At 45.0% G+C, this 27159-nt stretch overlaps 2 protein-coding genes across 2 annotated transcripts; both read left to right on the top strand.

The window, feature by feature from the left end:
* Window positions 1-13309: 13309 nt before the first annotated feature.
* Window positions 13310-13930, top strand: LOC130385933 (uncharacterized). Its single transcript, XM_056594719.1, has one exon. The coding sequence runs from the start codon at window positions 13310-13312 to the stop codon at window positions 13928-13930; it is 621 nt and encodes a 206-aa protein (XP_056450694.1).
* A 56-nt stretch (window positions 13931-13986) lies between these two features.
* LOC130385932 (uncharacterized) lies at window positions 13987-16321 on the top strand. The gene is made up of 3 exons (XM_056594718.1): window positions 13987-14791; window positions 14913-15289; window positions 15394-16321. The coding sequence occupies exons 2-3, from the start codon at window positions 15231-15233 to the stop codon at window positions 16319-16321; spliced, it is 987 nt and encodes a 328-aa protein (XP_056450693.1). The 5' UTR covers window positions 13987-14791; window positions 14913-15230.
* The last annotated feature ends 10838 nt before the right edge of the window (window positions 16322-27159 follow it).

Raw genomic sequence — 27159 nt, 5'->3', positions numbered from 1 at the left:
ACGCACGCCACATGGCCATCGCAAGAGAGGTATGGGATGCTCTGGCCAGCCGCGAAAATTAAATCTGAACATTATAACACCAGCTTTTTAAAATATTGATCAGTTCATGACTATTTTTGAAATGCTCATTCATTTTAATGCCAGGTTGTCGGCATACTGTAATATTACTTTTTTTTTATGTTTGTCCATTGAATATTTGATCAGATCCAGTTTGTGGTCTTGTTGACATGTTTATTTTTTTGATCATTCCCAATCATCCTGTTGATCCTTCATCTAAACGATATATAAAATATTATTAAACAACATTCCTGTGGTCCAGAGTATTTATTTGTCACATTTATGTCATGATGTACAATCAAAAGTAATGTATCCATTCAACCGTTACTTTGCGCAACCCTGTTACTCTAATTTCAACCCTGAAATAATTTTCTCAGCTCACAAGGGTTTAACCGATTGTTCTTTTGATAGTTTGAATGATTATATGCATAATGTATTTGAGCAAATATTTGAAAATAAATACCGAAATTAGTAAAAAAAACCTGTGACTATTGAAAAGTTGGGCAAGATAGATTTCAAAAGTTGCTTAAATTAATATAAGTCCAGTCTTATCTGAAATTAAATGAGTATTCAATGTGAATGTGACTTTCTCTACTTAATGGTAAAGGATTTATTAAACAATATTTTAAAATATACTTTTTTCAGGTTCCTGAGTATTCGTAACAGGGTTGCGCCAAGCATAGCACACAACAAATAAAACATCTCATAAAAAGTGTGCCTTTGATGCCTGAGCTGGACGAATCAAATACATTTATGGTTTATTACCTGTTTTTCTAAATTGTCCTCCAATTCTGGAATGACCCTCATATATACCCTACAATCTACCAGTGCTTTGAACACAGAAGTATATTATCTAAAATACAATTATGTACGTTCATTACAAATTAAAAACATTGCAAATGATCGTGGTGCATTTATTTGACCGCATTGGATCCCGCAAGAGCTTCTCACCGATAGTGGCAGTATCCCTTCCACCGGTAAACAAATGTTTCTGCGCCACCCTAAGGTGCACAAAAGCCTCCGTTTACTGGGCTGACCCTAAAAAGAAAGATTAAACACAAACATAAACATAAGGTATACACAAATAATGTAATCTTGTGAGGGAGTAAATTGACATTGGTGACAGTGGTGTTTAACACCAGCTACGTCCATGCAAAATATAGCAACGTATCTTTAAGTTGCAAAAACGTTTGAAAAGTGGCACATGTCTGATTATTTGCATTAACATGATGAATCTATAAAAAATAATACGGCACAAAATATTTCTGAAAACTTTAATATAACTTCACTTACATTTGACGTGCACTGCTTTCCCTCTGAAATTTTTAATATCCCGTGCATCGTGTGAACATCCAGCGATGCATTCTTGAAAAATCTCGGAATTCTCAAAAATAAAGGACGTGAAAATGGCGCGAATTTCGAGTGTCCTCATTCAACATTGGAACAGTGCTTGTCGGCGTTCTATGACGTAGCGTCCTTAAAAAGGCGGCCGTTGAGCATGCTTCCTTGACATTGGGAAACAGCCTATAATATGTCCATTGCCGTGTTCCAATATCCATACTTCCATCAGTACACTTAAACGAAGTACACTATCTGCACTCACTAAGTCAGTGTTGTTCCAAATCAAATACTCCGTGGTGCACTAACCGGAAATTACGATCACGACTGCCGCCACGGTTCCTCCCCCGCAATAAACATCCCGTTGGCTCAGCCTGGCCCTGCCCTCTTCCACTACATAGCTAAGATGGTTGCCGTTGAGTACAAAAAGTTTACATCCCCACACACTTCGCGATTTGACCGTTTTGAGTACAACATATTTTCGCCCGATCTGAATCGGAACGCCCTACGTACTCAAACTTAGGCTAGTAAGTACGGATAGTATGGATATTGGAACACGGCATTGGTCCATGACAACACGACTACTGTCTCCTTCCACTTCCGGCTCATGTCCCCGGCCGCAAGATCTCGAGCATGCGCAGAACGCGAAATCCGACGCGGCTTTACATGCTGGTAGAAACCGGACTATGATCGAGTTATCTAGGTGTTCTTATCCGAAACCATATACCGATTTCGGTCCGAAGTAGATCGGGTAAAGGTGTTTACATGCATTTTAAAAGTCTTCTTGAAGTCATATTCGTTTCTTTATCCGATAATGAGGCTACGTTTACACGATGACGGTCTGAACAGAAGACGCAAAGGGAACTTTTTATTCCGCGTTTAGACGAGCGTTTTCGGGAGGAAATCTGCGTGCATACGGTGACGCAAAAGTGTGTGGAATTCGATTGGGTATGCACAGAGCCCGTCTACAAAGAGCCTTGGCACTTCCTATACGCCCCATTGTACCGATCTTGGTTGTAGTTCCATTAGACATCCACTGGGGGTGGACAAGCGTATCTGTAATGGACAGAAAAGCCCTTGCGAGGGCATCAGACGGGTTGTTCACATGAATGTTGAAATCCCCAATAAGCAAAATATTGTCTGAGTATGTAGCCAGATCAGCTGCAAAGTCAGAAAACCTCATCAACAAAAACTGAATACGGTCCTGGGGGACGGTATACTACAGCTAAAACGAAAGAGTCTGGAACTCGTTTCGCTTCTCGGGGAGCTGAGGTGCAGAGCGCTAGCACCTCAAAGGATCTGAAAATATATCTATTCTTTGGCTTTAAATTAAGCTTAGAATTAGATATCATGACTACTACACCACCTTTCTTAACTTCTCTAGATTTAAAAGGGTGCGCATATTAAAAACTGATTCCCCAGCTGATCCAAGCCTCCGGTACAGAGTCCTCCTTTGCCTGGAATAGCGCCCACACTAGAGAAGTACATGTTTTACAGTCTCTCTTTCTCCACACTCACACCTGCCATCTGGGGTGTTTGCCAATCAGAGCCAGCCCACTCCTCAGCCCACAGTGTCCAAGCCTCAGTCTTGTGATTGCTACATCATCTTTTCTTATGCACCTAAAAGTGAGTATCTTTATTTACATTTTCCTGTATTGAAAAGTACGCCCTTCCCTTCCTTTCCTTCTCCCAAGATTTTTGCCACCTTTCTTTTAGAGCCCTGTTTATTTTTTCCATGTACTCGGGTGCCCATATTGCAAATTAATTTGCACTGTTTCCTCCTTCACGGCCTTCTTTGCCTCCTCATCCGCCTCCTCGTTCCCTTTCACACCCACATGAGCCGGCACCCAGAGAAACCCCACCCTCCCCGCCTTGTATATTCTGAACACAGACTGTAGTATTTCCACAATTAAATCCGGTCTGGACTTGGATTTTCCTTCTTTTATTGAAATTAAAGCTGCAGCTGAATCACTACATATTATTGAATACCCCTGTTTATTATCCTCCACCCATCTTAAGGCCCATAAGACTGCCACCATCTCTGCTGTGAATACTGACATATGATCTGAGATTCTATACCCTATTCTGTACCCGATTTCAGGAATGCTAATACCCACTGCTACTTTACCACTCTCATGCTCCTTTGACCCATCAGTGTAAATGAGTAGATGGTCTCCCCATACTTGTTGCTGCCAGACTTCTATCTATGCCACACCCTCTGGCATCTTTGATTTACTTATACTCATAAACTTTAGGTCAACACTGGGATCTGGGATCAGCCATGACGGAGCAACTGAGCGACACACTGGAGAACAAACACTAACATCCCTAATACCAATTTCCTGTGCCACAGATTAAGATTTTCTGCAAAGTTAGTTTTAGTTTTTCTTATTCCCATAAACTCCCAATGATCACTCAGTAGGTCTTTTGTTGCTAACACTTCCCTTTGTCCTTTGAGCTTCATTAGATATTTCAAGCCAAGTTTATATCTTCTTAATACTAGCGGCATCTCACCCATTTCTATTAGTAATGCTGCTATTGGAGTTGTACAGAATGCTCCACAGCACACTCTTAAGGCTTTTGCTTGAACTATGTCTAATTTGTTTAACACTGAAAGAGCTGCTGATCCATAAACCATGCATCCATAATCAATTGCTGATCTTATCATTGCTCTGTAAATCATCACCATTGATTCCTCTATCAGCCCCCCAGTCTGAACCAGCCACACACCTAAGGACATTATTTATTTTCCCACACTTCAAAGCTACCATCTCAATATGCTTTTTCCCTGTCATTCTTTCATCCAACCACATTCCTAGAAACTTAAAATACTTGACTTTCTCAAGATTGTTGTTGTACAATTTAATTGTCTGTGATGGCATCTTTTTCTTATTTCCAAACACCATACACTTAGTTTTTTCTGTAGAAATTTTAAAACCCCAGTCATTGGCCCACTCACTTTCTCCAAAGCACCTTGAATTTGATTAAACAGATAGGGGAGGTTCCTCCCTCGCTTCCAGATAGCCCCATCATCTGCGAATAATGAGAAACCAAATCCTCTCCCCACTCTACTAAACATGCCATTCACTATTATATTAAAAAGAACCAGACTTATCACGCTTCCTTGAGGGGTTCCATTCTCCACCTCAAACTCATCTGATAGTTCACTTACAATCCTCACTTGAATTGACCGGTTCTATAAAAAATTCTTGATCCAGATAACATTCTCCCTCTGATTCCAGCATCATATAGTGCAATTTGAAACCCTCCCTTCCATAGCATGTCATATGCTTTTTCAATATCGAGAAAGACAGCTACTACTGCTTCCTTATTTGCCATAGCTTTCTTTATGTCCATATCTAAACTTAAAACAGCATCCATTGTCGACCTTCCCTGCCTAAATCCACTCTGATGAGTCACAAAAAACCCACCTTTCTCCAGCTTATCCACAAGTCTATCCGTTATCATACGTTCCATTATTTTGCACAAGACAGAAGTCAAGGCAATTGGTCTATAGGAACTAGGGCTATCCGCTTGCTTTCCAGGTTTTACAATTGGAATAATTACAGCATGTTTCCATTCTTTAGGCAGACACCCACCCTCCCACACATTATTAATTAGGGCAAGCATTTCCTCCCCCATAAGGTCCCCGGACTGTTTAAATAATTGATATCCCAATCCATCCCTACCTGGAGAGGTATCTTTTCCCTGATCGATTGCTTTTTGTAACTCTCCTAGTGAGAAAAACATATTGACATCATCATAATTATCATAGTTAATTTGCAGTTTTATATCAATTTATTCATGTGTTTTCCCCATATTTCACATCGCCTACTTCTGTTTACATCAGTTACATTTTTAGAACTATGTACTTTATGGAATTGCATAACTAACATATTTGCTTTTTCTTTGTTATTAATAGCTACAATTCCATCACAGTGAAGGACCGGGACTGATATCTGCTGAAAAAACCCCCGTCATTCTATGAACAAGACTCCAAATCTTTTTTATGGGCGTATCCGGTCCTAATTTACAACAAAAAAGTCTCGAACTTTGCTTCTTTGCCTCCTTGATGACACGTCTAGCCTTAGCTCTACGTCTCTTATACTCAATAGCATAGCTCTCTAATAGATGTTTCCTCAACCTTTTATAGGCCCTATTTCTAGCTTGGACTGCATCATTACATTCTTCGCTCCACCATGGAACCATTGATCCTCTTATAGGATTTTTTTTTTTAGGAATATTCTGTACTGCAGCTGACCAGATTACCTTAGTTAAAGAATTATTCCACTCATCTACCCCTTTCTCACTACTTATTAATGATAAACCCATATTTACTTCCTCCTCAAACTTGATCCAATTAGCACTTTTATAATTAAGCCTCAAGGACAGATTGACTGGTTCCTCAATTAAACATCTACCAAATTTGCAAATTATTGGTATATGATCGCTTCCCATTGTATACAGATCCATAGGCTCCCACCTACTACCGGTAATTAATGCCAACGCTGCTGAAGCAATTGTAATATCTATGGAGGAAAACCCTGTCCGACTTATTCTGAACCATGTAGGTCAACCATCATTTAACACAACTAGCTGGTTTTTGTCTATAAACTCTTCTACAATTTTCCCATTCCTATTTCTCTTCTTGCTTCCCCACAGCTCATTATGTGCATTACAATCCCCAACCCACACCATTGGTTCACTAATCCTATCCAAAATTTCCTGAAAATGAATCTCCTCCAACTTGATGCAGGGGTTATACAAATTAACAATGGAGATTTTCCCCGGTCAGTCCACACTTCTGTGACAACACATTCCAACACTGTATCCATCTCCATTCTTCTATATTGAACTACATTCTTAATAAAAGTTGCACACCCCCCTCCTGCCGTACTATCTCGATCCCTCCTTTCACACTTATATCCCGGAATTCTAAAATCCAGTCTTGGTTTCAACCAAGTCTCCTCAATGCAAATTAATTCTGGCTTTTCCCCATCCAACATTTGTTTAAACTCTTGCCCATTTGCAACCAGACTCCTGGCATTCCACTGCATTAAATAAAACATAACACAAAGGACACTAATCCCCATCAGAATCCCCATACGTACTTTCCATTTCCTCTTCCTCATTATCATCCAAGCTTGGATGTTGACCTCCATTTGACCTTTGATCTTCACTCTCCTGAAAGTAGGTAAACTCCCATATTTCCTTAGGATTTATTCCCTTGAAACCTAGCAGCCTTTCTGCAGCAGAAGCAATTTCTCGCGCCACATCTGATTTTTTCTTTGCCACCAATTTAACCCTCCACATTGCTTCAACCATGAATGCCAGTAGCCCTTTCTTGCTTATCAAAACTGAATCATCATTTACAGCTATAGCATGCCCCTTTGCAACATCTCTTGCGACAGCCGTACTTTGACTTTGACTGCCCACCCTGCTCTCCTCCACCCTTCTGGCTGCCTCTGCATAAGATATTTTGTTTTCATTCTTTATTCTTCAACATTTTCTGCTATCACATAGTTTTGACACCCCCTGAAGGAAGCCAGGTGATCACCCCCACAGTTACAACACTTCACAGGTTCCTTGCACTCTTTTCCATCATGATCCGTGCTACATCGTCTACACCAGGGGTGGGGAACGTACGGCCCCCGGGCCGTATACGGCCCGCCAAAGCCTTTCGTCCGGACCGCGGAGGCAAGGAAAGGCAAAAATTATTATTATTATTTTTTTTTTTTTGTTTATTGTTAGGCTATTCATTTTATTATTATTTCAGTGTGTGTTCGCTTTTGTTGTTTGATGGGAGAAGTCCTAATTAAGGGATAACGACCGTCGAGGTGTAACCTACAATTCTACAGACTTAATGGACACAGCGTGGCGAAGAAGTCTCCCGCTAACTCCCGTTTACAAAATCCACAAAATGTGTTTTTATTAATATTAAGAAATGCCTTTACATTAAGGAAAATAAAAGGCATAATAACCTGATTAATTCTAGTGATAGGCCTACTGGTTGTTAATGGTAAGTAACTATTCAAGAGCATTGATATGATACCTGATTTAACTTTTCTACTGGGATTACGTCAAAGGTATACTGTTCCATGGACTTAATGGACACCCCATTAGCCAATCAGAAAGCAGTATGTCGTTGCACAGGGAGATAAGCTTTAAAATATATACATTTAAACATAGGCCTATGTATATATATATATATATATATATATATATATATATATATATATATATATATATATACATATATTAAACAATTTTGTTTGACATGAGCTATTTTTATAGGCCGAAAAAAAGTGCGGCCCTCCAAACAAGTTACAAAAATGTATCCGGCCCTTGATGACAAAAAGGTTCCCCACCCCTGGTCTACACCTTTGCTTTCCTCTACACACAGCTGCCACATGGCCATATCTCTGGCACATCTCAGAGGTCTTTCATACTCTCTCACTGGGTAACTCATGTATCCCAACATGACTCTCTTGGGAACCACATCATCTTTAAAGGTAAGAAGGACAGGAGCAGTCCCTCTTCCATTCTCACCCTTCCCCATGCGCTTTGCAGCTATGACATTAGCCCCTTTCAGACAAGATAACAACTCTTGCTCAGACACTTCCAAGGACACATCATACACAACTCCTTTAACCCCTGTACTAATCCGTGGCTTGAACACCTCCACTCCCTTACCCAGCACATTTTTTATATTAAGCACCTTGTCTTGTTGCCTTGCAGACTTGCAGATGGTAGAAATCATCCCATTTTGCAGAATAGAGGCATGCATTACATCACCTATCTCTTTTTTTAATTCATCAGTCAATTTAAGGGGACTAGCAGCAGAAAACCCAACACCTCCCTTCACTTTGATCAGAACCTTAAACCATAGACCGCGGAACGTGTTTGAACAAGGGGGGGCCACAATCGCAAGAGGGGGTCACCAACATTTTAGGTCCGACATTATCCATAGCCAAGGCTATGCACGGTATACGAGGACACGCACGTAATGCCATCAGTCACGTCAGCCAGCACAGAACAGCGCAGAATAAAATGCACGAGAAAGGTACCTCGGTGGTCTGTGGTAACGCAACTGAAACTGCTTGCTTGTACCAGTACTAAGAGAGAAAGAGAGAGAGAGAGAGAGAGAGAGAGCGAGAGAGATTGAGAATGCGGATGCGGATGCACACTTTGCCAGGATGATTTTATTTTAAATGTCCAAACAGCCAACAACACTAATAACCCAAGTCCAAAATATTACAAATATACAAATTGCCAAAACAGTCAACACAGCACAGAAGGCTAGCCTACATAGATGAATCAATTATGGTCATGACTTAAGCCCACAACATGCCAGCACATAACTGTGCAGAATAAAATGCTCAATCAGCCAACAATACACAACAAAAGCACCACAGTAAGATGTTAACTCAACATAAACTCACTTGTATCAGTACAATGCAGTATAAAAACATTGAACAAAGAAGAGTGCACACGGCGGTGCTAATAAAACCATTGACCTACCCTTAAAACTTCCCAAAGGCCTGCCTGCGTCTGTCATTGGCCTGCACGAACTCCTTAGCGATGGCTGTCATGTCGATGTCCTCCAGAATGTCACGGTGAATATGGCAGTTCATCAAGTCATTCAGTCTTTTTTGTGTCATTGTGGATCGGAGGTATGATTTCAGTCGACGAAGTGTAGAAAACGAACGCTCTGCCGATGCCGTACTGACTGGGATGGTGAAAAAAAGTTTCAGAAGTTTGTGTACTTCGGGCAGCAGGTCTTTTGCGACAGGAACAGCATTCATTGCATTGCTTATTACTCTCACTGACAGTTTGTCATTTTGAAGTGCAGATGTCTTAATCGTGTCTGGCAACATGCGCAACTGTGCGGAGAGTTGATCAAAGTCAAAAACTTTGTATAGAGACGTAATGGATGATGGGAGTGTCACCTCATCCCCGTTCCCAGCTGTCACTAGTAGCCTCTCAATGTCAACCACTACTCCGAAATCACGCTGGTCGAAGCGCCTATCCAGCTCATTGTCAATGATGTCCAACACTTCAAAATACTGCTTCCTGAAGTATTGTGATGCACCATCAAACAGGTGCTGTGTATCACCTCCAAACTTTTTGGGCAGTCTTGGTTGCCTGGGTAGCTGGGGGGCGCTCAGTCAGATCGGTAGATTCCTCACTAACTGACTTGAAGAAGCTGTCAAATTCCTTGTCCGATCGTTGCCTTTGGATGAAAGCCCGTGTCACAGTGACTGCGCTTTGCGCATCTTGCAGCATTATGTTGGTATTTTGCAAAGTCTTGGACAACTGCTCAGTTGGGGAAAAAATCAAGTGCCGAAGACCGAAGTAGGTGCTGAATTTTTCAAGCACAGCCAAAATGCCTGCAGCTTTTCGACCAGGTTCATCGTGTGATTCTTCCGAAAACTCCTCCATCGCAGTGGTAAGTACAGAGTAGTTGTCTATGACTGACTTCAGAGCCCTGCTTCTCACCGTCCATCTCGTAGGACAGAGCGTGCGAAGGTTCTGTGTTTCTGGTTTCAGCTCGGCCTTTAGTGACTGGAATGCGTTGTTTCGTTTGGGGGACTGCTTAATTAGCTGTGCCACATCATGCACAATGTCTAGTGCATCTCGAATCATTTTGCATTTCTTTGCAGCATCTTGAAGGCAGAGGTTTAAACAGTGCGCCAAACAGTGCACAAATATTGCTGCAGGATTTTGCTGTTTAAATCTAGCAGAAACTCCCCTCAGATGGCCGGCCATATTAGCAGCACCATCGTAAGCCTGCCCTCTGCATAAACCCGGTGACACATTGCATCTGGTCAGAATGTCGTTCAGGACATTAAAGATGGTCTGCGCATCTGTCTTGGGTAAATCGAAAAGCCCAATGAAATCCTCACGAACTGTGTACGCATCGTCAACCCATCGAAGCACTGTGACAAGCTGTTCTTTGTTGGATATGTCTCTGGATTCATCTGCGAGGATAGCATAATGTCCATCCCGAATAGGTGACAGCACTTTTCGTAAAACATCAAGTGAAATCAGGTGAATCATTTCATTCACTATGTCATGAGACATGTAGTTTTTGTCACTGAGCCATCTGCTAATTGACGGACAGTCCTCTGATCGGAGCTGCATCAACTTGTACAAATTACTGTTCTCGGGCTCGTTGCCGTCTATTGGAATTCCCTGGCCCGCCAGAAAACGTAGCGAAGATAGCTGCTTCAGCAGCATTTCTCTCTTAAGCTTCTGGTTTGACTGTAACTGTGTGTCCAACTGAGCTGCTACGCTGGGCTGCTGGGACACCAGAATTTGAAATTGAGCAACACTGTCTTTGTGATGCTTGCTGTTTGTATGCTCCCTGAATGTATTTACAGCATTTTTCCAATTGTTGAAAGCGTTCACGGCAAAAGCAGGCTCGTTCTTACTCACCGCTAGGTTTTTCTTAGCACAGCAGCGACATTGCGTGCAGAACAGTTTCCCTCTGGTCTCACATAGAGTCAGCCAAGCAAAATCCTTGAACCACTGGTATTGCAAGGATCGTGTGCGTTGTGAAGAACCTGTCCCTTGCACCCTCTTGGTTCTTTTTAGCACATCGGGATTGCTTGGTTGAAGAGACGTTGTAAGATCCCTGCAGCACTCACTTGAGCAGTTCCCATGGCTAGCCTCAGCTAGGTTTTGTTCGGTTAGCGTAGTTGGAGTTGAACTTGAAGAACATTCCTCTCTGTTGCTTGGTTGGTGGTCGTGGTCCACAGTTGAAGGTTGGGGTATAGCTGTCCCATCAGATGATGCTGCGCTTTTTATTTGTTTTCCTTTGAAATATTCAAAAATGGTTTTGTGCCTTTTCATTTTGATATTCCAATCCACGCCGGGAACAATCTCTGCAGTCTACCACTATTTCTACTTCTTTCGCGCGATTTTCAGTGCTGCGCAGTTAGAGGTCTACATTTTAAATTTGCAACATTCATGCATGACGTGTGACGTGAACAATATTGGTTTAGAAATACGCTTGATTAAATTATTACAGCATGGGTTGTGTTTAAGTTTGATCTTGTCGACAGGTTTTGAGTTGAAAAAAAAACTGAGTTTGCACAGACCTGTGCAGGGATATCGTTCCCGGACCTATACAGGCCGTCGGGAAATATCCCTACTAACAGATCCCCACAACACCCAAGCTGAACAACCCAAAAATCAACCAATTCAGAAATCTCCTTTAGCCGTTGTTCTGAAGCCAACAACTTGAAATAATAAACAATTTGAAAACACCGCCACTAGCACGCCACTACTCCACCCTGATCCGCTTCCTCTCCAACTCGGACATCCGGTTCCCTCCGACACCTTCCACCACCTCCAACAGCTGTTATTATTGTTGCGGGAAATGCGGAAGTGCTTCAGAAACTGCCGTAAAGCAGTACCTCTGACAGTATGACAATGTGTGACGTCATCGTATTTTTTTAACACCTTTATAGAACAGATACGTGACCTTAAAAAAGGCAATATTCAGCTGAGTTTATTATTTTAGCCCCACCTTTTGAACGCAACTTTCAAATTACTTGACAAAAAATTACATTGTGAGAAAAGTGGATTCTGAGGATAAAACCCCATAGGCTCCCATTCATTCTGGACTCGCCTACGAGCGCCCCGCGTGGACAGATTATTACTGCAACCATTCCAGAAAATCGGAACTAACCAGCGAGTGCCCATTCTCCTCATATTAGACATTAGCTGTGCTCGAAATCGTTCCCTATCCACTCACTCACTATTCCCTATATAGTGTCCATGATATAGTGCACTATTTAGGGAACGAACAAACGAGAATTCGGACACTATGCTTAAGATTTCTAAATGTAATTTGCGTCAGTAAATGCGCCGGGTATTTGTGTGACGCAGACAGATGCGCCAACATCATGTAAACAAACCGGTCACTCACGACGAAAGCTGGAGGTTGTATTGATGTTGAATGTTACATTTCCTTTTTTAATTCATTTTGAATGTTAAATATTCTATGTTAAATCCCAAATAAATTGTTGACATTTCTAAACGAAAGCCGGAGACTCCATCATTAAATGTATTCGTTTTCGCGGTTATTCAGCTTCTTCTTCTCCTCCGGGAAAACACGACCGCATTGCATTGTGGTATACGGGAGTAACATGTTGGGTACATTGTATGTACCCTATTTTAAGTCCACTATATAGTTCCCTATATAGTGGACCACTGAGAATTCGAACGCCCTACAAAATGGCTTGCACCCTATTTAGTGCACTACATCCATGATAGGGAAGCTGTGTTCGAAATCGTTCCCTATACACTAGTTCCCTATTCCCTATATAGTGTACATCAGTGTTCCCTAATTCGTTTTTCCAGAGGGCCAAATTGGGTCAAACATGCCATGCCAAGGGCCTAAATGTCATTTCATTTTTCTAATTCGCCATTTTTATGTGCAAATTTAGCTTTAATTATAATGACTGTTTTAGCGATAATGCAGGAGGGCTAGATCAATTAGGCTTAAATAGCATCCAGGAATGGTGCATCGATGAGAATGCAAGGAATGAGGAGGAGGAGGAGACGTAGCTTGCTTCAGACTATATTATGTTCAGCCTTGTCTTGTCATGAAACTGCTATTACAAGAGTTGTAAATGACATCCTTTTAGCTTTGGATAAAAATACAAGCACAATGCTTGTGCTATTGGATCTGAGCGCTGCGTTTGATACGATCGACCACAGCACTCTTCTTCACCGCCTTGAACACTATGTTGGTTTCGGGGGTACGGCTCTTGGTTGGCTTGAATCGTACCTCACAGATAGAACACAATTTGTGCTTCATGAGGGTGCAGAATCAAAGCACTGTAAATTACGCTTTGGCGTACCACAAGGGTCAGTTCTTGGTCCATTACTTTTTGCAATTTACATGCTTCCCCTGGGCGACGTTATCCGCAGCTTCGGAATTAGTTTCCATTGCTATGCGGATGACACCCAGCTCTACATTCCTGTAGATTCCGGGGACTCTGCCCAGATTCAAAGGGTTGAGTCCTGTCTGGCTGCTGTGAAGGGCTGGATGTCACAAAACTTCCTACAGCTTAATACTGGGAAGACAGAGCTGATAATTATCGGCTCGAAGCGGGACCGGGAAGAGTTTGAGGATGTCTCTCTCTGGTTGGATGGCTTCGCCATCCCACAGAGTGCGTCCGTCAAAAATCTTGGTGTCCTGTTTGACCCTCAATTATGCTTTGACCAACATATAAGAAGTATAACTAGAATTGCCTTTTTCCATCTGAGAAACATTGCAAGAATCAGACCAATGTTATCTGCAGTGGATGCAGAGACACTGATTCATGCATTTGTTTCGTCAAGACTGGACTATTGCAATGCACTGTTCTCGGGATTACAGAACTCTACCACAAAAAGTCTACAGCTGGTACACAGTGCGGCAGCTAGACTGCTGACCAGAACGAGAAAGTTTGATCATATTACACCTATTCGCTCGGTGCAAGAAGCTACTTCCGTTCTACTTCCGCTCCCTCGTTTGTGATGCTCAGTACTTCCGGCACGATGGCGATGTTTTTTCACCAGATCTACAAGACCTGCCCAAACTGACCATATCAGACGTCCACAGACTTGTCCAAAAAGGATGCGTTGCCCCCCGGAGTAAACGGGAAAAGGGGTACAAGATGTACCTCTCGAGTTATATTGACAATTTTGAAGGTAAGTTCCAAACTGACATCAGAATACGTTCACATTGTGCCATCGCTAGGTAGCTAGCTTGGTTCAGAAAACTAGAGACAAATCGCGCAGTTACTAGTTACTTTTCGAGCATCAGGTTGTTTGATCGACTGTACTGTGTTGAAAAGAAGTCCAGTGTGTTTTGATTCACATTACATGAATGACGTTGAATGACGTCCAGGCGCAAACATGAGAAGCCTCACGACGTCAGAGTAGGGTGGAATACATGTGTTTAATCAGTTCAAGTTCAAGATTCTGGGGTGTTTTTGTGGCTATAGTTGGCGATGTGGATGTAGAACAACAATAATTCATCTCGAGTCTGTTTATTTTACTTAAACCTGAACTATACTTGGACATGAACACCCCAGAAACCGGTTGTTATTGCTCCTGTTCTTTGGAGCATACGTTTAAGTATGCCTTTTCATGGTGGGAACATTTGTCAGTGTGAGGTAAGAGCTGATTTTGTACCCTCAGTCTAGGCTATCGTAAATCCTCAAGTAATGACAGAGATTCAATTAGAAAACAGGCTGTGCAGCCTAAATAAATAAAACCCTCTGGCCACAATTGAGGATTTACGGTATACTAACCTGTTCAATTCTGTACTGCTCCTGTTCTTTGGAGTACAAGTTTAAGTAGGCCTTTACATGATGGGTACATTAGTCAGTGAGAGGTAAGAGCTGACTTTGTATCCTCAATCTAGGCCATACTAATCAGTTCAATGCTCTATTAATACTAAACTGTATTATTTAAATAATAATAATTATAATACTAAAATCATGTTTTATCCATAGATCACTTTTGAGGACAGCACTCAGCCACAGATTCAAATAGCTGCGGCTGAGTGTTCTTGTGTGGCTGGAACTGCTCTCTGCAATCACAGTGTTGCACTGCTGTACCAGAGCACGAAATACTCGGCATTGCAACTGAAAGCAGTTCCGCCAGTCCTCAGCTGCACTGAAACTGAGCAGCAGTGGCATAAGCCCCGAAAACTGGTTAGTACTTAAGAACTAAGGCTAATCACAAATTGTTAATGTTATATGGATTTTTGAATTTGATTTAAACTTTACCCGCTTTCTTGATAGGGTGTGAAACCTGGCAGAGTGAGTAATATGGTATTTGTCTCAACCAAACCAAAGTCGGGACAGTACACAGCTGCTGATGGTGTGAGGTAATATTCATTGTTAAGTACAAATATATTCTGCAGTCATTGTCAGATTGTTTTGTTATAAGAGTTATTGTTTTTTTTTAATTATGATGTAACTGTTTCAAAAGGAGCAAGCGCTACAAAGCAGTGCGGGGGGACTTGCCAGACCCAGATATCCTGAAGGTCGACGAGGCATACCAGGACTTCATGGCAGACCTTGCACCATTAATCACCACGCTCTCCATAAGTCCTGGTGTCCCCCTTGTCAATTCCACTTTTGGGAGCGTTCAAGATGGAAGCCCTATTTCTTATCAGCACCCTGTGCCAGTGAGTAGGGTCATCATCCACCACCCAGACGCACCCTCTCCACCCCCACTGCCGTTACATGGTCACAGGCTGGACCCAAGCACATGTTCCTTTGTGTGCACTCACCAACAACAATGTAATGCAATGGCGCTTACCATCAATTTCGACATGGCAAGATCCATTGAGAGGGCCACAAGGGAACAGAGTGGTAGCGCAGAATGGCACAGCCTGAGGAAGATGAGGCTCACCTCCTCAAGGTTCCGGGAGGTGTGCCATGTCAGAGGTCACAGCTCTGCTGAGAACCTTGCCGAACGTATCCGCAAAGGTGGGGTTCAGACAGCTCTGATGAAGAGGGGGCTTGCACTGGAGCCAGTAGCTATTCAGGAGTATGCCCACATTAAAAACATCAGCTACTGGCCATCAGGATTTGTCATCCATCCAGATGCTCCCTGGCTCGGTTCTTCTCCAGATGGGGTCGTTTTTGATCCCACGGAGGCACCACCATTTGGGCTGGTGGAGGTGAAGTGTCCTAACGTGAAGAGCTACGTGGACTGCGGGTACCTGCGCATGCAGAATGGCGCCCTCCGTCTGAAGCCAAGCCACAGCTACTACTGGCAGGTGCAAGGCCAGCTGCTTATCACAGGGATGCAGTGGTGTGATTTTGTGGTTTTTGCAGAGGATGATGTTCTTGTGCAAAGAATTTATAAAGATGCTGAGGTTGCCTGGGTCATAAGGGAGAGGGTGGATTAATTATTTTTCTATCATTTCTTAATCTGATCTTTTTTAAATGAATGTTTCATTCAGAGACCATACCTTTCGAACTGATTGAAATGAGAGTGTAAAACTATGTGGATTGTTGGTATAGGATCATTGAAAAAGTGTTGTTCAATCTTTCCTAATTAAATTCTACATATTCTAGTGTCATCTATGATGCATCTGGTTTTCATTTCAAGTCCTTTAAAACCCAAAGCTAATGTACATACAGTGGCAAACAGTGACAGCAAATACAAAACACAAAATTGGCCTGTCTCAGTTTAAAGCTCACCCACCGCAAGGTGCAGACCATTCGGGTGAGAACACAGGACAAGACATGCGTGACAATACAAACAGACTCTTTTTTCTCTCTCTTTTTTATTATACAGGAAAGTATTACAAGTAACAAAGTTACAATATAATCGGGCCTGTCTCAGTAAAATAACTGATTTCCAGATGTAACGCAGCACAACATAAAACATTTACTTCATTTACTAGTTGCCCTTGCCTTCACTAAAGGCCCATTCTGGTAGTTGACCAGGAAGCAGGCCACACTGAACAGTTCATCGATGTTCCCACATATAGATAGTGGTATGGCCTTGTCAAACAGTTTGTTCTCTTTTACTCTCCTGATACACCTCTCCACATGCACTCTCAGACGTGCAATCGCCTGTGTCTGTCTAACATCCTCACGACTCATTTGTTGTTGGTTCCTGAGAAATGCAGGCCAGTAAACCTTACAAGGAACAAGGTCGTCCACACGAAACCCTTTGTTCACCATGATTGCCATACCTGGCTTCAACAGCTTCACAATCCCAGACAACTTGAAAGACTCATAGAGCCTGCATACAGTCCAGACACAGGTGACAGCACCGTGGGGTGCCATGCCAACCATGGCCTTGAATGTTGCATGAGATTTGTAGGTCGAGAAAACCTCACTCTGAAGGAGCAGAGAGGATGGTGTCTGACAAAATATTTCTGTACAATCAAGGACTACCTGTGTATCTGCGAAAGCTGCAAACTCAGGTGGCAGGTGAGCTCTCACTACCTCTGGAGGAACCCAAAGGCGCTTGCTTCCCAGCAGGCAGTACAGGAAGTGGGTCCATGTAGTGATGATACGACCTGCTGTTGTGCGGTGGATGTTGAACCTCTCTGCAAGGTCCCTCAGAGGAAAACCCACTGACAGGTACATCAGGAACAGCAGAAACTCGTCAATGGGTCTCAGTTTCTGTTGAGACATACCAACAAAAACATAAAACATAAAACTAAAAACATATCAACAAAAACATACCAACAATAAACCTACCGTTGTCCTGATGCTGGCAGAGGCTGTCTTGGCACTGGTTGTGCGAATCATTTTGTGGGTCACAGCAGGTTCAATTAGTCTCCAAAATGCCATGAAACTTCTGTAGGAGGCAAACCTGCTGTAAAAGCGCACATCCTCATCTGATGCTGAGAGACGCTCTATTCCAAAACGCTGACGAAGATTGAGATCCTCCACCTGCTGTTGAAGCTCCCTGATCTGAAGACGTAGAGCTTCGTTTTCCTCTGACAAATTACTTGCCCTCGCTCCTGTTTGGGGGACGACACAGTAATCATGATCTGGAGCCATTCCAGTCTCCATCTCCGAGTCCGAGTCTGGCTCTGGGGGGGGACTCTCGGCCCGCGGACGCCGTTCCCACACACTCGGTCTGGGCGCAGGTAGCTGGTATCCGTTCCAAGAAAATAAAACTGGTATGGCTCCCTTCTTCACCCTCCTTCGTCCACTGACAGTCACATCAATATCAGTCTGCTTGAAATGTCGACTACAGACCCGGGTGTGCTTGGTCGGCATGAAGTCATCCCTCCGGATTTTCTGCTTCCACTCAGCCCGTACCGCAGCGTCAACGGGAAATGAATGGAAGCTAACTATGTTGTTGTACTTCGATGAACAGGTACACAACGGCACACAGCAATGACGTACAGTGTTTCCCACCTGTTGAAAGCTAAGTCGCTTCCCTTGGATTTTAAAAAGGCTCATTGTGAAACTGAAAAACTAACTAATTCGCTCTCTGGCTGTTTTCGTGGTCGCTGTCAAATCTGGATGTTTAGACCGGAAGACCGGAAATGCTCAGCATCCTATACAGATAATTTCCGCCAACAGTCGCCATATTGTGCACAGAGCGAATTCTCGCCTCTTTACACTGGCTACCAATATCAGATCAGACTTTAAGAAGGTTATTGCTAACCTATAAAGCCTTGCATGGATTATCTCCATCCTACCTGAAGGACCTGATTATTCCTTATAGTCTTTCTCGGTCCCTCCGGTCTTCGGGAGAGGGCCTTCTTTCATTGCCGAAGGTTAAAAAGAAATCGGACCCTATCGAGCCCCCTTCCTATGGAATAGGCTGCCATCAGTGATCAGGGAAGCTGACTCTGTGGAGCTATTCAAAGGAAAGCTCAAAACGCACCTCTATAATCTTGAATTTTGAGTGTGAAAACGACAGATGCGAAGTGAAGACTACTCTGTTTGCTTGTGCTTTTCTTATTACATTATACATTCCCACTATGTACTTTTCCGTTCTAATTCACTATTCTGTCTGTTCTAGCGTGTTGCGGGTACTGGACTGGATGCCTGGACTCTCCTCATGGATAACCGGCCAGAACCCCATCACCATTTTAATATGATGTGCATGTATTTACCTGTATGTCAATTGTGGCACCCATTGCACTCCTGACCATCCCTGGAAGAAGGGATCAGCTACACTGCGTTTCATCTCAAGATTTCTTCCTTGCTGATTCAAGGGAGTTTTTTCTTGCCCGTGTGGGGGCATGGGTAAAGGGGGGTGTCACAAATATTTGGCCTGTTAAGCCCTTTGAGACTGTAATGGTGATTAAGGGCTATACAAATAAAATTGAATTGAATTTAATTGTTTATTTAAATACTCGGTAATGTCTTTCAGTTTCTATAAAGTTTCTATAAAGTTTGTTTATTTTGCCTGAGTATCTGAGCATACACCCCGTGCATGACTTCCCTCTGTACCACGACCACAGCTCTGCTTGATCTACCCATATAAATAAAGGAAACAAAGTAACAGGCACTTACATTGTCACAAACTTAATACCCTGAGTATTAACTAAGCTGCCTCATCTGTGGATGGCACAAGCCTTTTGGCCTCTGCAGTCCACTCGCCGTCAGCTGGCACAGAAAAAACGGCTGTCTCAAGAAGAGGAGGATGTCACCTGAGAGTTTAGGGGAGCTTTCAAATCGTTCCTTGAAGTTTTCTGCCAGGGTCGACACAACCTCCTTCATTGCTGGATCTTCCTGCATTTTTTCCTTCTCTAAATGCTCACGCAGACGTGGGAAGTGAAACTTTCTCCCTTGAATGTCTCTCTCCTGAAGGTGCAGCTTCGACTGGAGGGCTTCAATCGCTTCGTACATGTCAGCAACAGTGTGGTTCTTGCATTGTAGCTGCAGGTTAAGGTGATTCAGATGAGACATGATGTCACACAAAAAATTAACATCTGCCAACACCTTGGCGTCAGCCCGCCAGAAATTCGCGGGCTTTTGGGCTCTGCAGGCTGGATAAAAATGACACAAGTTCATCACGCAGGTCGCACACCCTCTCCAACACAGGGCCTTTACTCAGCCAGCGAACATCATTGTGCAGCAACAGATCTTTGTGTTCAGCTGACATTTCCTCGGCACCTGCTTTCATAGGTCCACAACTTTTGTTCAGATTTTTTCCTCTTGATTTAAGATTTCACCAGCCATGTGAATTGCACATTATTTAATGAACTCTGCATCAGCAAAGAGCTTCTTAGTGTGGCGACACGAGGAGGCTTTACTATTTTATGTCAGAGTATCTTCTCTATGTTACCGACAACGCCACCTTGGGTTAGGGCCCAAGGACCTATACACTGTGATTATGATTGTCACCTCTGACGATAAGACACTCAGGTTCGTTCAATCAGGGAGGGCGGGAGACAGGGTTCATAAATAACAAAGCATTTTATTATTATGAACAGTTTGGCACAAAAAGAGGAAAAAGAGAAGTAAGCCCAACTGGGGAAGGAAGTGGGTACAAGCTGAGGCTTACCGGCTGGGAGAGTGTTCGTCAGGGGGAAATTAAATCCAACAAAAGAAACAAGGGCACCGCACACACAGCAAAAACGTGAAGTCCAAACGAATAAAATCTAAAACAAAGCACACGCACACAGGGGATCACCACCACCAACCAGGAGAACCACCGCCACCACCGTCGGCCTTCAGCTCTATAAAGGGGCACAGTTAGGAGGGCTCACAACTGACAGACAATATCACGTAACAAATCAATAAACTAAAGAGTATTAATTTGCAATAACCAAAAATCACTCAAAATTAAAGTAAACAAGAAAATTAAAGAGTCTCTGACCAGAGATATCAACTCAACAAATAATCATAACATATGTTTTAAACAAAAATAAACAAGGGCTCAGATTGAGAAGTTCCCCTTCCCAATGAAAATTAAATGAACAACGACACGAAATTTATGAGATTAACTCAAAACGCACACACGCACACACAGTCCACACCAGGGGTGAGTCCAGGCGGAGCTCGCAGCGGCACACCCGAGCGGCAGCCACACACGCACACACCGCACCACACACAGCAGCAGCGGGACACAGGGCTAACAGCTGGAGGCAAGCCGACCAGGGGCAGCAGACAGAGCCCCGAACCAAGTCGGCGGAAGTGGCAGTGAAGCAGCAGCAATGACAATACAGCAATGATTTAATAGATAACAAGGAAGGCTCGGCTCTCGGTCAAGCGTTCATAATCCCGGTTCTCTTGCGTCCCTTCTAAAGAGGGAGAGGGGTGAAGAGTATCGGCGTAGCGGGGGAGACAGCCACCACGCACCATGCGACAAGCAGACTGTTAAATGGATAGGAGCGCAAAGTGAGTTTAGCACCAGACCAACAGGCAAACAACAACAAAACGCTCACCATGACTCACCTATGCTCTGGTCAGCGGCGGTAAACGACCCCAATACATTGCCCCGATTGCAATGAGTATCTCGGCAGATCTATTATAGTAATGGTTTAAGTTTTAGTAAAACGCTGACGAATGTACGCAACAGCATGTGGAGGTGAGCCTACCTGTGCTCTGAGGTGAGTGGCGAGGGCAACGACCCGGAAGTGGACGGGCCGAAAAGGCAGGAAGCGAGAGTTCAGGAGGAAGGGCACGGCCTACTTTTATCCCCTCGACAAGCAATGATTGGCGAACGGGCCGGAGAGGGCGTGGTGAAACAGAAGCCTGTGTCTAAGCAGCCGTGTTGCCTCATACCACTACAATCCACCCCCCCCATTTGCATCGTCGACCCGACGATGGTCTTGAAGGATCTTGACTAAGACCATGGTCTGAAAACTGCAAACACAGCATTTGACTGACCAGCTGAGGGCCCGGCCTGAGCCACCTCATTGGCCGGTCTGGGTAAATGGTGGAAGTTTGAGTGTTGACCAGCTGTAGGTCGGGTTGTCCGACGCCGGACAGCTTCACTCACTGGAAGAGGGACTGCTAAGGGAGCGCCATTGACAGAGGTTGGCTGCACCGTCAAGTGGGCTGGAAGTGCAGCGGGCAATGGTGCCGTTGAGGCAACAGGTATCGCCGATGCAGGGGCCGTCTGGACTTCTCCGGCGGGCTGAGCAGCTGGAGGGAGGATGGTGTCCCTTACTGCAGCCATCAAATCTTCGTCGTCAGATGAGCACTCAGACGCTGCAGGCCGATCAAGTGAAATGGAAAGAGGAGCAGGGTTTTTTTCTGAAGCAGCCATCCCGACTATAGCTTTAAGCAGCGTTCGATGTACCCGTTTGACCCTGGCCAGGTCGTCCTCTGGTGCAACCGTATACACTGCACCATTGCCGTGGGGAGCTTTAATCACCCGATACACCACAGGGTTCCACCTGTCATGGATTTTATGACGCCCCTTCCAGCCAAACTCCTTCAGACGAACTGCCTGACCCACCACAAGCGGCTCTGACCGGACAGACTGGTCATGATTTTCCTTCCGACGTTGGGCGGCCTCCCTCAGCCTGTCCCGGACGCCTTCAAAAGCCAAATGTAGCCGGGTCCGATGCTCATGGACCCAGTCATTTACCGTCCCCCCAACAGGATCCTGCACCCTTCCCAACAAGAAATCAACAGGGAGCCTTGCCTCACGACCAAACATGAGGAAAAACGGGGATTCCCTAGTGGATTGATGCGGTGTGGTGTTATAAGCATGCAATATCTGAGGTAGACAAGAGTGCCATTCGCGCTTTCGAGAGAGAGGTAAAGTGCGCAGCAAATCATGAAGAGTGCGATTAAAACGTTCGCACTGACCGTTACCTGCAGGATGGTACGGGGTGGTGCGAGATTTTTCAATGTTGTAAAGACCACACAGCTGCTGAATGAGTACACTTTCGAAATTGCGACCCTGATCAGAATGACACCAAACTTTGAAAACCACTCTGTGACGAGCACCTGTGCCACTGTAGAGGCGCGCTGGTCACGAGTGGGAATGGCAAGAGTGTATTTACTGAAAACATCCGTCAAGACGAGGACGTTCTCCAGCCCATTATGGGTTGGTTCGAGCAGGGTGAAATCCATCGCAAGGATTTCGTTAGGCTCAGAAGCAAGGAGATGTCCCATGAAGCTACGACCTGGTGGCCCGGAGTCTTTAGCCACTTGGCACCGCTCACAAGTTTGACACCAGCGCCTCACATCAGATGACATCCCCCGCCAAGTCCGTCGAGTCCTGCCCACCCCCTGGTGACCGTGATTTTGATGGACCTCCGTGAGGACTTTATTCTTCATGGCAGTTGGCAACAGCACCTGGAGAACCACCTCACCCCCATCGGAGCAAAAGGCTTGCCGGTACAATACTCCAGCCAATTCCTTCAATCGCTCCCACTGCTTGAGGAGCACTGAAGCTGATGGGGAAAACTGCTTGCGTTCCTCATGATTCGGGTATCGTTTCTGCTGCCAAAACGACTTCCTGGGTCACAGGGTCAGTTCGCTGAAGTTCTCCAATGTCTGCGGGTAGATGCTGAGGCAAAGCCTGGATAGCAGCCTGACAGGCTGCAGGCCCTCGGACCTGGAGAGCTTGTTTCAATGGCTGTGGAAGCTGCATACCGGGGATGATCATTTCAAGGTCTACGGTTCTGGGTGGATACAAGCGAGACAGAGCGTCCGCATTTGTGTTACTCTTGCCAGAGCGGTAACGAATCTCAAAATGGAACGACGCGAGTTGGGCTACCCAACGCTGCTCCAGGGCTCCAAGTTTAGCCGATGACAAGTGGCTAAGCGGATTATTGTCCGTAAAGACAATGCATTTGTGGCCAAGCAAGTACTCACGGAATTTGTCCGCCATAGCCCATTTTTGCGCCAGAAACTCAAGCTTCATGGAGCTATAATTGACTGGGTTGCGTTCGGATGGCCTCAGGCTTCGGCTGGCATATGCTATAGGTTGGACCTTTCCTCCATGCTCTTGCGAGAGCACTGCGCCCAGGCCTCCATGGCTTGCGTCGACTTCCAAGATGAATGGCAGGGAAAAGTCAGCGTATGCCTGGATCGGTGGAAACACCTTCGGCCGAAATGATATGGCCCAAGTAACGCACCTCGTGTTGAAAGAAGGAGCACTTTGACAACTTTGCCTTTAGACTTTCGTATTTCAACCGCTGCAGCACCACTTCCAATCTCTCAAGATGTTGCTGAAAGGTGGAGGAGAAGACCACAATATCGTCCAGATACAAAAGCAACGACTGACATTGCTGATCTCCGAAAATCCGTTGCATGAGTCGCTGGAACGTGCTGGGAGCATTACACAACCCGAAAGGCATGCGATTCCATTCGAAGAGTCCGAAAGGAGTACAAAATGCGGTCTTGGGTCGGTCGGCCTCTGCCACCGGAACCTGGTTATACCCGCTGGCTAAATCCATAGTGGAAAACCAGCGGGCTCCGGTGAGTGCATCCAGTGATTCCTCAATTCGAGGGAGAGGGAACGCGTCTTTTCGAGTTTTGTTATTAAGCTGCCGGTAGTCTACGCACAAGCGCAGACTCCCATCTTTTTTTTTAACCAGCACGATCGGTGAAGCAAACGGACTGCAGCTCTCCCGGATAACCTGCGCATCAAGCAGCTGGCTGATGTGTTCTTTGACCACTTCATATTCTGAGGGAGGAATACGCCGGTAGGGCTGACGAATGGGAGTGTCGTCAAGAAGCGGGATTTCATGCGCTATCAGGTTGGTGCAACCCAGGTCGCCGTCGTGAGAAGAAAAGACAGAAGCGTATTTCCCAAGAAGAACACAAGCTTCCTCCCGCTCTTCGGCTGACAAAGCAGACAGATTAACCGCGTCTACTTGATCTTGTAGCGTAGAAGTCACGGCCTGGAATGCAACAGTGGCCAGGTAAGATGGAACCTCCTTAACCCCAGAAGGTAAGCTCACCACGCGAACCTCACGCAAAACACCAACCTCTGTACGGGGGTAAAGCAACACATCAGAAGTGCCCACATTGACAATAGGTACGTACACAGTACCTCCCTCAACTTGAACCAGTGCTGGGGACGCCAGCAGCCCAGCAGGAAGGCCCTGATCCGAGGGTTCAAAGAGCACAGTAGTCCCAGAATGTTGGGTAGAACAGGTGGTTGGAACTAACTGCATAGTGCCACCAAAGATACGGCAAGCCTTCTTGCCTCGCAGCTTGACCTTGCCAATGCCATCAGCAGGGGAAGTCAGAGAAGCTTGATGACATCTCTGCAATGCCTGCACCACAAGCTTTGGTGCTTCGGTAACGGTGTGCAGCTTGAACAGGGCAGAGCCATGTTGCCCAAACAAGGTGCTATAACATCTTCGTAAGATGTTCATCCCCAAGACACCCGGGGCAGAAATAGATACATCAGCTGGAGGATCCTTGACAACCAATAGCCCACACCCTGGCACAGTCCTACCACAGAGCTCAACTTCGAGTTCCAAGTAGCCAAGGTATGGAATGGGAAATCCATTGGCTGCTTGAAGCTGCAGCCAATGGCAGGACTGAAGTCTCTCCTGGCCCCAAGTCGCAAAGTGTTGCCAAAAAAAGCTTTCCCTGACAGTGGACACCATGGACCCAGTGTCCACCAAGCAAGGAACCTTCACTCCCCCCATAACCACGTCCATGTGTGGACAAGCACTGATTAGCCTCGTCTCTCCCCCATCCCTTAACCTAACTGGTGAGCCTGTGGCGCCTCCCCTCAAACTTTGGCTGCGCAGTTCGACGGGTGCTAGTTTCCCGAATGCTGAGCAGGATCCCGCCTAGAAACCGGCAAGGAAGCAGCCCCAGAAGGTGGAGGAGGGGCACGTTCCCCTCTGCACTCCCTGGCAAAGTGGCCAGGCTGCTGACACCGCCGGCAGATTACCGGACCACGGTAAGAGGAATGATTACCCTGCGGATTAATCTGCAGCCGAGCAAGAGTTTCTGTGAGACAGTTAAGCTGTTCCTGTTGGAGCGATGAGGATCTCGGCAGATCTATTATAGTAATGGTTTAAGTTTTAGTAAAACGCTGACGAATGTACGCAACAGCATGCAGAGGTGAGCCTACCTGTGCTCTGAGGTGAGCGGCGAGGGCAATGACCCGGAAGTGGACGGGCCGAAGAGGCAGGAAGCGAGAGTTCAGGAGGAAGGGCACGGCCTACTTTTATCCCCTCGACAAGCAATGATTGGCGAACGGGCCGGAGAGGGCGTGGTGAAACAGAAGCCTGTGTCTAAGCAGCCGTGTTGCCTCATACCACTATATTAGCTTTAGCAAGCGTCCAGGAAACATGCAATGAAGCAGCTGTTGCGCTCTCTTGTGCCGATGCCGTTTTGCATATGGTTAAGACTGACCGCTTGTATGATGTCAACATGCTTGCAATCTTTTGTTTGAGTTGCTCAGATGTTTCTGGGAAACTTCCATTAAAGCTGGCAGCATGCAAACAGTTAAAGTGTCAGGTTGTCAGATTTAATGACAGCCACGGTCTGCTTGCATATTAAGCATGTCGGCTTTGCGTTGGCATGGTCCGGTAAAGAAAAGCAATACTTATCGGTCCATTCCGTTTTAAACTGGCGGTTCTCCTGGTTGACCTTCCTTTTCTTGGCAAATGACATGTTTCTTACATCAATTTTCAATCCGTTGATTTTTGACAAAGTTATAATTCCCTGGGATGACTAGCGGGAAAGTGACAGCATGCGGCGGCTACTCTCTGGCGTGTGACGCTAGTGAAGTTGAATACGCACGAAGCACGTCATTACGTATGCACGCAGTAACCTCAACGGTCAAGTGGATGGTGTGGGCTGAGGGGAAAATATAGCAGACCGCGCAAATCAAAAAAAAAAGAAAAAAAATATTTGTTTTGTTTTGGAAATAACATGTGAATGCGCTGGGTCAGCGCGGGCCGGACATTTGGCTCTCGCGGGCCGGATCTGGCCCGCGGGCCGCTAATTGGGGTTCACTGGTGTACATGGTATAGTGCACTATATAGGGAATAGGGAACGAGAATTCGGACACTACGCTGAACATTTCTAAACGTAATTTGCAGTGGCGATTTTGGTTTGGAAACTCTGGTGGGGCCCATGCAGGGAAATATTATAACGCAATCCAGAAATACCACATATTACTACCATCACAACAAAAACAGTAGCAAGTGACAGAGGGGACCAAAATTGCAGCTGAATAATGCCATCACTCAAACGCGAATCTGACGACATATAGTATGGTTGCGTTCGGATGGCCTCAGGCTTGAGGCCATCCGAAGTATGGTTTAAGTTGTATTAAGTTTGCAGGCCACCATACTGTACAATTAACAATGAATCTAGCCTGATA

Source organism: Gadus chalcogrammus, chromosome 7 (genome assembly GCF_026213295.1).
Source record: "Gadus chalcogrammus isolate NIFS_2021 chromosome 7, NIFS_Gcha_1.0, whole genome shotgun sequence".
Lineage (NCBI taxonomy): Eukaryota > Metazoa > Chordata > Actinopteri > Gadiformes > Gadidae > Gadus > Gadus chalcogrammus.
Note: the sequence above shows the minus strand (reverse complement) of the source record. Positions and strands in the feature narration are given on the sequence as shown.

Excerpts from the sequence above, each read along its gene's own strand:
- LOC130385932 (XM_056594718.1), top strand. The coding sequence starts at position 15,231 with ATGGTATTTGTCTCAACCAAACCAAAGTCGGGACAGTACACAGCTGCT. Across the intron at positions 15,290-15,393 it reads ACAGCTGCTGATGGTGTGAG|GAGCAAGCGCTACAAAGCAG; the intron begins GTAATATTCATT and ends CTGTTTCAAAAG.
- LOC130385933 (XM_056594719.1), top strand. The coding sequence starts at position 13,310 with ATGCTTCCCCTGGGCGACGTTATCCGCAGCTTCGGAATTAGTTTCCAT.